Here is a 12559-nt window from a genome sequence, read left to right on the forward strand (position 1 = left end):
TCTGTATCTCGATTAGGGCTGGGCGATTACGGGTTTGAATAATCGATAATCGATTATGAAAAATAATCGATTACTTACACTAATTAATCGATTAATCAAATAATCGATTAATCAAATAATCGTTTAATCAAATAATCGATTAATCTAATAATCGATTAATCAAATCATCGATTAATCACCTAATCGTTTAATCAAAAGTCGATTGTCACATACAAGGAGTGATAAATATCTGTTTGTATGCATTAATACGTTAATTATTTAATAATAAAAATGAAAAATAATTCCATTACTCTTTTCATCAAATCGTTCATTACTAGGCAGATCGATTAATCAATAATTAACAAAGTGTCCCTGGTTCGAATCCGGGTTCGGGCATGGATATTTGCAAATGCATAGTGGGTTGGTTGGTAGAACAGCCTTGGGTGAAACCCTGCCCATTTGAAAATGAAGGTCAAAAATAAAAATAAATAAATAAAAATAAATGATTAGGCAGCTTACTCTCCGATGAGGTGTGCTTTAGTTTTGATGATAAAATCTTAATTCATTTTAGCTGCTTAAAGTGACGTTTTAACATCCGCTATAAAATAAAATAATACTTGTGAGCCGTGAGTGCTCCTTTTTGCGTAAACTGATGATCCAGCTAATAATAATCAATTAAAATTTACTTAATAATTGATTAATCAAACAATCGATTAATCAAATAACCGAATCAAATAATCGATTAATCAAACAATCGATTAATCAAGATTAATCAAATAATCGATTAATCGATTAATTTAATAGAATAATCAAACCCGATTATCGATTATCGTTTGATTATAATCGATTAATCGATTTTTTTGCCCAACGCTAATCTCGATTGCATAATTTACTATTTCACCTTGTGCTAATTTTGCTAAATTAGGTCCTCATGAAATTTATGGTAATTGATCCGTTACTTCTCATAATATTACCAAACCTCTCTTGGTGGAAGCGGTGCCAGACATCAATGTGAGATGTTACCGGGAGAATGAGCCAAAAAGAGGCAGATATAGGTTACACAACAATTTTCGGAACATTTTTATTAGTCCAACCATTCATTTTCCTATAAAAGTGCCCGTATTTATAAGGTAATGCCCGAAGTTGTGAGATTTGTATCTATGTAGGTAGTTTTTGTGTATTATTTAGTACTTTAATCTGCCTCCCTTGAACGAGATGGAAATACACTCATTTATATTTAATTCGACTGGAATAAGGATTAAATACCAAACAGACAATTAGGAGCGGGTTGTCAGTCGGGAATTTGTTTTCGCTGCTAAATTAACTAAAGAGATTAAACACGCTGCAAACGTTTTATATAAATTATAAGGGACTGGCGGACACTCGGAAGAAATTATCATCAAACGCGGTAATTCTGGTGCAATATATTTATTTAGGCAGGTTATTTCTGTAAGTAAGCTCTGGCCGGTATCTTTTATCTTAAATGCAATTTCGTTCTGGTTAATACTCGAGAGACTGGCGCTTAATCCGTGTAGAGAGTTCTATTAGCGTTGAGATTCGCCATAAGCCTTAAAGCAGTGGAGGTACATAAAATGTGTTTCTTAACTTTTAATGGTATTTTAGGAAACAATGTTAACTAGATTTATGTTGTTAGTAGTTTAATTAAATTTTGTTAATATATCGCACGGCGAAGACCGCGTTTGTGCAAAAAAAAAGTAACCACGCTTTTACTTGGACGCTAGATACCTTTAATCTCCCAGACATTGGATAGCTCAATCAGAAAGGATTCAATTTAGCGCACATGTGTGTGCGTTAATGAGTGGTTAGCTAACCTTCAGTTTACATTTTCCGGCTATTCGGAATAGTTGGTGCTGAAATTTAATTAAGGAAGGTTTCTTCATACAATTTGGATAAGGAAACACAGTATGTAATTACGCAAACATTAAGAACAATGAAGTACGGCCATGGAAAAGATTCCTCCTGTTTGCTTACCTCGACCGAAATGCAACGTTTTCTGTAGTACTTGACAGCTTTCAAGATAGAATGGGTGTGAAATATATGTTGCTAACGCACTTGTGCCATGATAGTAAAACGAGTTGTCAGGGAGAGTGTAAAATCGGAGAACGAAACTGGAGTTTAATCCAAACACTTCAAACTAAGTTGGGTGGTTAATATTTCGAGCAAAAAAAATGGTTTTAGCTTTGCATTTATAACGCTTTATAACTTTGGATGCTTGTAATGTGGAAGTAACAGACTATGTACATTGTACAGACGTTATTTGAGATGAACTTTACTGGCAATAGCCTGAATCATAATGTAACTGCACTCCGAGGTCCCTAGATAAAAGTTACATAACATTAAGGATAATGTATTAACAAAAGGTTACGTAACATTCTGCTATGCACTTACCATAGCTTTTATGTATCTCAAAAGTAACAAGTTATACATATCCTTTAATAAACCTTGTAATAGTAACGTTCCTACTTAACACGTGTGTCTGTATGCTATATAACATTTGCATTACAGTCTTATTATAGCAACGTACATTTAATTACGTGGTTATTTATTTATAATTGACTAACAATAAATTTATAACAGTCTTAAAATAATAAAATTGATTAATTTATAACAATAATTATTATTTTCTCACAAATTATTGCATAACACAAGCTCATCGAAGTTGGAACTAAACTCAAAACACAATTCGATTTGGTTATATAGCAAAAAACATTTTTTTCTAGTATTTTCCTTTATCAGAACGTCTACCGCAGTTGTCGCTTCTTGATTTGGCACAGCATATGCTTCTATCCATTTACTGAAATAGTCCATGACCACCAACTGTTTCCGGCAGCTGTCTCTTAGAAGGGGCCTACGATATCAATCTTTTCAACCATCTAGCAACTTGACCTTCTGGCATGGTCGGTACGTACGAGGAACTCCTATCCATATAGATACATATCGAAATGTTCAATCGACTAGCTGACAGCTAGCAGTTCTCCTGGTGATGACACAGTAATTACGTTCCGGTTTAGAGAAGGCTTTAATGAAATATCCGATTACGCTCTCGTGCCTAGCTTGCATTTGGGACAGTACATTTGAAATCTCTGTGGCCTTTGTTAACTTGGTCAACGGCATTGCAATATCGGCAAATCCACCAACAAATCGCCGGTAGTACGTACACAGGCCCAAGAAACTCCGTATTTCGGGTTTATCTTTTGACTGGGGTCATTATTGTACTGCACGAATTTTGTCGGTATTCACTGTCACTCTATTTTTCGAAACTAAGTAGATGACCAAGATACTTAATTTCTTTTTGGAAAAGGTTGCACTTCTTTGCATTCAGTTGAAGGTTATCACCGCTCAACCTCTGAAACACATTTTAGAGATTCTTAAGGTGTTCTTCGAACGTTCGATCAATCACAATTACGTCATCCAAATATACACAAAATAAGTTTTCCAATTTACACCTCTCAAAACCAGCTCCATTAAAAACTGAAACGTCGCGAGGGCGTTACACAATCCAAAGGGCATGACCGGAAGTTGCCATAGTTGATAAGTGTAGTGTGATGTCGTTCTCTCGTAAGCAGGTTACGCAATTGCATAATTATGTTATAAATAATTGTTCGCTTAAACGTTGTGTGATGATTAAGGACCTTGGCTTAACGTTTGATTCTAAACTGAACTTTAATACCCACATTACCACCATTTGTTCTGAGGCGTTAAAGCTCTTAGGCTTTATTTTTAGGAATTCAAGAGAGCTGAAATCTGAAGATACTCTGAAGACACTATATAATACACTCGTACGCACTAAACTTGAGTATGCTTCTGTGGTTTGGTCGCCAATTTACATCACCTACAAAATTAAACTTGAAAACATTCAAAGACGTTACCTCAAATATTTACTATATTTACGCCACGGTGCATTCCCAGAGAGAGGTGTAGATTATGGCTCTCTGCTTCTCGAGGGTGATATTGGAGCTCTTGAACGTCGTAGGGAATTTCATCAAGCCAGGTTTATTTACAACTTGATCATTAACAAAATTGACTCGCCTGCACTCTTGGCGCGCATTGGTTTTCATGTGCCTCAAAAACATCTCAGGAGGAACAACCTGTTTGTTTATAAACAATCCTTGTGTACGTCACTGATATCGCGTATGTGTGCCTGTCTTGAATCGGTTAATCGACATGTTGATATCTTCAACTGCAACGTGCGCGATATCTCTATCTGTTTTCTGTGATACTTGTATACTAGATTTATTTACATTATTTATATTTACATTTATTCACTTTCTCATCTGTAATTAGGCTCTGCTGTTAGATGGGAAATAAAATACCTATATTATTATTATTATTATTATAAACCTGGCCCTATGCTAAAGGCTGTTTTCTCGCGGCGTTCAGGATCCAGCTAGACCAACTTGTCAGTAGCTGCTTTTCATATCTAGGGTGGAAAACCATTTAGCACCCGTTAGAGAATCTAGCGTGTCATTTATTCGAAGCAACGGATAATTATCTTTATGTCGCTAATCATCTCCTCAGCTTCTTCGCGTTTAACCCATGGTAGTCTTTTTTAATGTTGTTTGATAGCGGCAAATAAACCTTTTAGCTTGATCCTTTTGGCTTGTTGAGAGAATGAGTTCCAGTTCTTCAGCCGAACAGGTGTTAGCGGTTAGGATTTACTAGCACCTTGCTAATCAAAATTGTTCGACACATATTGGTATAATTGGTTCCGTCACTCCCAAGCAGTTTTCCGGAGACTTCCATCCATGCGAACTATCACAACGTTCTCGCAGCACTCCGGCTGAGTGATATCATCCACAAGCGTAACACGTAGCAGCCCGTCTTCTTCTCTGTGAATAGGAAGTGGTTCACTCGAAGCATATCATTCTTTAGGTCGATCGTAAACCCGAACTTTCCTATCAAGTCCATTCCCAAAATCGCCTCATCGACAGTGCCTTTCTTAAATCCAATACCAATATTGACCTCCCAGCACATGAGCTTGACAGTTAGTTCTTGAGGTTGTAATAGAATTGTACATTTTTTTATCTAAATCCAAATAAATAAATTTTCCCGAAAACACGCAATAAAATAGTTTTTTTATTATACCTGAATCACAATCTCCGTTTTAAACACTCAAATGCGTGCGAAAAAAGGCCTTTAAAACACACGTGCTTTAAAGTTGCTAAGTAACGATACTTCAAGTATGACTTTTGAAACTGTTCTGTAAATGCAGAACATTTCTTTGGCTTGTACCTATCCTTTGGTTGAAGCTTTTACAAACGCGCGTAATTTAGGGTATGCTTCCAAATCTGTTCCACTTTTTAGTCCCAGCAATAAGTGAAGTTTTGAATGAATGCACCAAAAGATAGAAGATTTAAATACCTTTGACATTTCCTTCATATATGCCAGCATTATCGATGCATTTAAGACTTTATTCGTAAGTAACTTCCTATTCATCCATGGAAACAACTTTTCATATGCTTGATAATTAATAGGCTTTACTGGATTGAGATTTTACACCTACCAACGTTAATTAGATTTTACAACAAGCGATTTAATGGACGATGTATTATCTTTTTCAACATAAATCGTTTTATTCACAAAGACGACGATTTTTATAAGCAAACTTCAAGTGACATTTCCATGGCAATCGTGAAATTACGAACACCCAGCCCACTTAATTAGACATGTATTCGAGTATAACGTCAATATGATTTCATTGAATTTCCTATTTTTAAATTATACTGCAGGTATAATAAAAAATACTATAAGATACACGTGTATAATTGGTCTTTAAAGCACTTGCAACGTTAAAGGCACCCCGCTTTGCGTCGTGCCCTTAAACTCGTTGCGCGTGCTTTAAATACTTGATTATACACTTGTATCTTAATATACTATTTTGGTTACGCCACTAAAGTCTACGTAAAAATATCTAACATTGGCAGTTTTTCTATGTTACATGGGTAGTAAGATATGATAGCGTACCAAAAAGTTAAGCTTTTCGTTTTCACCCTGTATCTCAAAAACAAAGGTACCTAGCTAGATTGATTTTGTTTGCGATATTAAAAGTTTCACAAAAAAATGGCACAGGGTTGCGAAAACCAGAAGTCTCCATTTTTAAAAACAGCGGAAATGCACAGCAGTCTGTTACAGGTCCATTTTTAGTTAAGTTTTGCTTTAGTTATTTTGATTTTTAGGTTAGGAATTTGTTTATTTTGTTTTGATTTTCTTCACATAGGCGTGCCTATTTTCTTAAATTTCTTCTTTCGATTTCTTCGCTTCTTTGGATTCTTGCTCTCTTCTTACAATTGTATTTACCTTTTCACGCTTTAAACGCTTTTTCTTTCCTTACTGTTTTCACTATTCTAATTTTCGAAGCTTATGTGTACTATTTTATTCCATGTTACGCCTCTGGTCCGCTTTCAGTGTCATCTATTGTCAGTTCTTGTAAACCACGCTATTTTCCCGCTCTTTTCAAAAATCTATTCTTCTTTTCCCGCTGACTTTTTATGTTCCTTAATTATTGGTATTACTGTTCGTTTTTTTCAAATTCTTCTACGTTTCGTTTCCGTTTTTGGTCAATTGTCAATTGTATGGTGTGCTTGTGAGGTGCGGAATTTTTGCAGCCGCTTTCATCCGACAATTTTGGGATTTCTACCCTCGTCCTATAGTCTCCACTCATTACCAGGAATTGGTATTTCTTCCTTGGAAACCCTATTTTGGGGATTAAGAGTGGAAGAGGAAGCGCATTTGTGTTTGTGAAGTTATCTACAACCAATATATTATATATGTTACCCTTGCTCGCCGGATTTCAACCCTTGTGATCCGAGCTTTATTTCACCGTCCACCAATTTAATTGAGCCTACATATCTATATATTGTCTCTACGTTAAGGCCCACACCATCTCGGCCTTGTAGTTTTAGTTATTTCTTGTCTATACTTGTTATACGTACCTATCTACTACTAAGAAATCTTCGTCTTCGTCCATCTCCAGTCTTCAGTCGTCCGTCTTCAGTCTTCAGTCGTCGTCTTCAGTCTTCAATCTTCTTTCGATACCCTAAAATTTCTTTTTCCTTGTTCCCTTCTACCCGCATCCCTATCCTTAATCTACCCCGTATTTAGCCACTGGTCTACCACCGCCAAGTCCGCTGAACAACTGCTGGACAACTTCAGGAGCCAGAACAGCTAAGTTCAAGTTATCTCTTTACCTTAAAAAAAACCGTTAAGTTTATTTTAAAAAAAACCATCACATTAATTCAGCCACCCTACATCATAATAAGTAATTTAGTCAGATTTTATTGTTTTACTGTGAGACGAGATCTCGTACCGTTTTCTTTTTTTGCCGTTTTTCTTCCCTGTTATCATTCCGTGCCATTATCAATCATCATCATTCGCCCTACAATATCTGTGTTAAATTCTTGATTTCCTTGAAGAATAAATACCTTTTCTTTCCCGCTATCTTTCTCTGTTTCTTTTTTATAGTTTTACCCCTGCATTTCCAGACCAACAGGAGCAGGTTTCTAATTTTTTTCCTGTACGGCTTGGAACTATCGAAAAATTAGTGGCGCCTAAATTTTCGGAGCATTTATAGGTATTTCTTTCAGGATTGTCGAACCACCCCTACCACCGAGAGCAGCTGGAGCCGTAGTGCTGGGTTTCTTATTTCCTTCTACATAGTTTTCTTCGTCACAAGTCTCGACCAAAATAGGTCACACTGTACAGTTAACGCAAAGTAAATGCCTCCTTTTGAATCGCCGGATGCAATTTTGTATTGTACAACACCTAACCATTCAATGAAAAATTAATTTTTTATAAAATCATTTTTTATTCAATGGCTATAATTACCTGCTACAGGCTACATACAAAGATCTGCAACTTAAAGTGTAGGGTACCTCGAACTATCTATATAATATCATTGAAGAAAAGATTAATTATTCAACGATAATATGTACTGTTAAGTCAGACTTCTCTATCCCGTACCATCTCCTAACGCAAGTGACATTTTTCCACAGCGCTATTTATAGCTTCACTGCAGGACTTTCGAGGGCGACATCTTTTGTTTCTTCCCTGGGATTGCCATAAGTATTCGTCTCTGTGGAATCTGAAATCATCAACATATAAAACTGGCAAAAGAAGGATAACCGCCTCACCTTTTGGTAAAATTTGCAGATTGAGGAAATCAACCTCAACAGCTAAAACTGTTTCAGATTTATTATATTCAACTTTTTTAGGTACAAAGGTCACTAGGTTTGGTTTGGACCAAGAGGAAGTTGCAATTCCTGTGTTTGGTAAAACTGTAATTAAGGCTGGATCGTTCCAGATTTGTCGTACTTGGCCAGTTTCGCCAGCAACGCTATCGGACTAAAAAGTTTAGTACCATCTTAAAGACACACTTATTGTTCCATTTGCACAAACTTTCTTTGTACCACCCGCACGTTGGTAAGGAAGGTGTTGCAATGGCCTAAAAATGACTTTTCTTGACCGAAATCCATGTTTTGAAGCTCCAGGAATTAGAATCACACAAAATCTAGATCCGGTCGGTCGGTCTGTACTCTCAGCTAAACGACTGAACCGATTGGAACTAAATTTGGTACACACATATACTTAGTCATAAAAGGAAGAGCTGAAAAGCTTTTGGGCCTCGTTTTGGACAGAACGCGCATGCGCAGGTGTGCGGGTGGTATCTGTGCTAGCCACAGCAAGTATCAAAACTGTTGGATAGAGTCATTACCTACCTTACCGCTGGATGCCAGTTGTGTTACATGAGTTGGTATCGTTTACATCTTCATTAACCAAGAAGGAAATAGGTATCACTTACTTCTGGTTAGCTCTAATTCAACAAAAATAATTAAAGAACCTCCCCTTTTTGAGCTGTATATTGGCCACGTGAAGGTGAGTCCGGTTGTCCCCACTAAAAATATGGAACCTTACAACTGCTTGCCATTCAAAACCGCACAGTGAAATGTATCCGGACATGCTAAAAAATACATTCAACGTTTCCTTGTTAGCACAATGCAAAAATAAACCGAAAATAATGTAAGACGTACCTTTAAAAATGAAAATGTGTAGTGTCTCGTCAATACTGATCACGTTGTTGCTGTGTAACTTCTAATGACCAATGCAAAATATTATCTTAATAATATGTACATAAACAAGGTGTCCTTCTAGGTTACCAGACAACTTAAAATTTACTAAACTTGTTTAATAAGATTTAAATTATGTACTTGAAAACCGGAACATGACTGCAGGTTTGGTATAGCTTGCTCAGAAAAAAATATACTGAGTGGTATTAGCTAATTTAGATTACCAGATACAGCCGATATTCTCGTTCTAAGAAATCCGGATAAGTATTCGGTTATTCAGCTACCGCTACCAAGATAAGAGACTACCTACTTTTGAACACACCATAATTTTATGGTGCTAGCGCGTGGCGAACCGATTTATGCGATTACCTTACCAAGATAGAACATTTACTTCGAGAAACGTCGTCTCTCCCCGCTGTCGCACTATTCAGTACTCTCGTCTCTTTTGCACATGAGATTATATTCATTTTGAGGGTTGTAACTTTCCCAGAACGTAACAAGTATCCGAAAAAAACTGGCTCATTTCGTCGTACACACTGTTTATCTAACACAAATTAGTATTATTTTCGCAATCGTAAAATTTCAGACAAAATAATTTATTTTTACTGTCAAATTTTGAGTCTATTTACTCCTTAGGCACTATTTCTGTTCACCTTGTATAACCGTTACTAGTAAAATTGCATGCAACATTAGATGCTAATTACCACTAGAATTATTTAAAAAGGTGAAATTTAATAACAGAAATAATTACATTGTACAGTTGCTCATAAACTTATTGGTTTTTACATAATTTAGTAGTAGATCTTGGGTACTACGTTGTTGTAGGCGAGGTGGGCTCCGTATGGGTACACGCTTCCTGATACAGAGTAGGGGTAAGCTGCAGCGGCATATGGGTGGTATCCGTGGTATCCGTAAGCAAGAGGTGCTGCTGGGGCGCCAGCAATGTGGGCAAGACGAGCTACTGGAGCAGAGATAACGGTTTTGGCCGCAATTGGAGCCACTGGTGCAGAGAGAATGGTTTTGGCGGCAATTGGAGCAACTGGTACAGGAAGAATCGTTTTGGCGGCAATTGGTGCTTCAACAATGGCTTTAGCGAGAGGGACCTTGTTGACAACGGCGTTGAATCCATTGATGGGATCGGCGGTGTAGTCCACAATTCTTTGCGTGCCGTCGGATTCATCGAGGGAGTATCGTCCTTGAACAAAACCACCATCTCGGGATTCAACATGGCTCTTCGAGTCACCAGTGAGTGGGTCGCTTACTCCATAACCGAACGAGTATTTTGGATGGGGATCAAATTCTGCGCTAAGTACAGTTTTTGCCAAAACCGGTGCTACTGGGGCAATTATTTCGCTAGCTCTGGCAAGAGCCAAAAAAGCCGCAAATACTACCACCTAAATAGAGAAAGCAGGATTAGTCACCAATTCATTCAACTATTGAATTACTTACTTTGAAAGCCATTGTTCCACACAGTTACTTTACTGTTTCACGAATGATTTCGCAAGAGACCGATGATGCTTTATATACCTACGTACACAAACAAAAGCTGTCTGAAATATAATAAAATAATTCCGGTACCACATACCACGCCCAAGGAAGGTCACCTACGTTGATCATAATTTAAAGGTAACCTTTAGAAAAATGTGTGGACGACCGACAACGGGTTTCGCTTTTTTTCATTGATCCGCTATCATGTCATTAAGTATAGGAAATCCACATAATAATTCTACAGTTACAGACATACCCAATTATTATTATTCAAATTATAAACGCATGAATTACAATTTCTTTAACAATATTGTAGTTTAACAGTGATGTTAATGGTAATGTAATATAATTTGGAGCAATGATTGCAACTTCTTACTTTATTTATCGCATCTCTGCATTATTTATTTATTATGATTGAAAAGCACAAAATTATTTAGTAAATGTGAGTTACTGCATGCGTTGAAAGTTTACATATTGCTTTGAAAATGAAAAGCAATATAAGTTTTAAAATCGACAACTGACACTCGTAGATTTAAAAATCAATTTCTCTGGCAGGGTATTTCCACGATGAAAAATTGGTGAAGCACCAATAAACTGAAATTTATAAATTTTTGCTTTTCACGCTTGATTGTATATTAGAAACCCTGAAATTCAATATAGGTAATAAAGGATTAGAAAATATTTCTTCCCAACGTTACCATTTTATTTTAATATACCGTCGAATATTATGTCAACTGAGCAGCCTAAATAAAGAATATAAATTATGTTAAAAATTTCGAAGTTTGGCGGATTCACTTAATTGGCTTATTACAAAAATGTTCGAAAATTAAGATAAACTTAAAGATTGAAATCGAGAGCTTCAATAATTATTGATAAGATCAAAGACTCTGCTTACAGTTACAGAGAAAATTACATTTCCAGTTGTACAAATAATAACATGCTTAAGTTTTCCACACAAAAAACGGAATTTTAGAAAATGTAATTACTTTAATAGGATCCGATTTCAAATCTCGATTTTTTAATTTCATCTTTCAATTTCGCAAATTTTATAGGAATGCACTTGCACAACATTTGTATGCTTCAGTTTTTCAATGTAAAATTTCAATTACCTAAAAGCCTATAATGGAATCGATTGGACCTACCAAAGGTATACAATTTGGGATATTGGTATTTTGCCAACGACAGCGATATTTCAAGAAGAATTTGAGATTGATTGATTCTTCCTTCCACCATATCATTTTTAAGACACTTAACGAGAAGTGTTTTTAGGCAAGCTCTCTCTATGGTGCTTCTGTTGATTGCATTCAAGAGAACCAATAAGATGCGTAACCGTAAGAGAGAGCTTACCTCTTGGTATTCCCTTCTCTCTCACCTGCAGTATTCGCCCTTAGCATTGGCACGCGGAGTCCATTTCTATATGTCAATGTACACACTCCATTAGCTCCTGCACCCAAACTTGATGCTTCCACGTTTTTTACAGATATGGAATCAGCAATAACGATAATCACTGGTACTAGATGCATATTGGATTGTGCAAATACTCTTTCATAATAGTTTCTGTTCTCACATGCCCCTGCAGCCAATTGGACTCTCGGCTGCCGGGCGTTTTTCAGATATGGTATCAAAAATAATGATAAACGATAGTGCTCGACATATAACCAATTGTGGTTTGGGTTCAATACGAACAAAACTATTTAAATGTTGTTGTTTTCTGGCGCTATTCGTAAACACACGTGTCATCATAATCTAATATGCGGTGGGCGCTGTTGTTTGATGACAAAAAATTCGATATGTCGATCATGGTATTAAAGTCTGCAAATTCGATTCCAAAAATTCCGTGGCTGAGGGTGGTGGGAAAATGCTTTTTAAGTAGAGTTCCATTACAATCAATAAGCATTATTCCAAGTATCATCGACTTAAATCGTTATGATTTTGATATTTGCGACATTTTCAATTAACTACACTTTGTAACCCGAAGGCCCAACCTACAAATGAGTATAACTTTTGTT

At 36.4% G+C, this 12559-nt stretch overlaps 1 protein-coding gene and 2 long non-coding RNA genes across 9 annotated transcripts; all 3 read right to left on the reverse strand.

Moving 5' to 3' along the window:
• Positions 1-2427: 2427 nt before the first annotated feature.
• LOC116166852 lies at positions 2428-5135 on the reverse strand. Its single transcript, XR_004144428.1, has 3 exons — positions 5086-5135; positions 3883-5025; positions 2428-3832 (listed from the first exon to the last, which is right to left on the reverse strand). It is a non-coding gene; the product is annotated as an uncharacterized LOC116166852 (long non-coding RNA).
• Positions 5136-6258: 1123 nt separating this feature from the next.
• Positions 6259-9206, reverse strand: LOC116166851. Of its 7 annotated transcripts, none has more exons than XR_004144424.1 (6): positions 9027-9206; positions 8130-8956; positions 7825-8080; positions 7422-7761; positions 6796-7375; positions 6259-6747 (listed from the first exon to the last, which is right to left on the reverse strand). It is a non-coding gene; the product is annotated as an uncharacterized LOC116166851 (long non-coding RNA). The 7 variants fall into 7 exon arrangements; XR_004144427.1 differs by having other exon boundaries at positions 6259-7375; positions 7825-7881; positions 7932-8080; positions 9027-9203; XR_004144423.1 differs by having other exon boundaries at positions 6259-7187; positions 7307-7375; positions 9027-9202.
• A 568-nt stretch (positions 9207-9774) lies between these two features.
• Positions 9775-10613, reverse strand: LOC116166849 (larval cuticle protein A2B-like). Its single transcript, XM_031482024.1, has 2 exons — positions 10512-10613; positions 9775-10456 (listed from the first exon to the last, which is right to left on the reverse strand). Exons 1-2 carry the CDS (start codon positions 10521-10523, stop codon positions 9854-9856), a joined length of 615 nt encoding a protein of 204 aa, XP_031337884.1. The 5' UTR covers positions 10524-10613; the 3' UTR covers positions 9775-9853.
• Between the last annotated feature and the right edge of the window lie 1946 nt (positions 10614-12559).

The sequence above is a fragment of the Photinus pyralis genome, unplaced genomic scaffold (genome assembly GCF_008802855.1).
Source record: "Photinus pyralis isolate 1611_PpyrPB1 unplaced genomic scaffold, Ppyr1.3 Ppyr1.4_LG3b, whole genome shotgun sequence".
Classification (NCBI taxonomy): Eukaryota; Metazoa; Arthropoda; class Insecta; order Coleoptera; family Lampyridae; genus Photinus; species Photinus pyralis.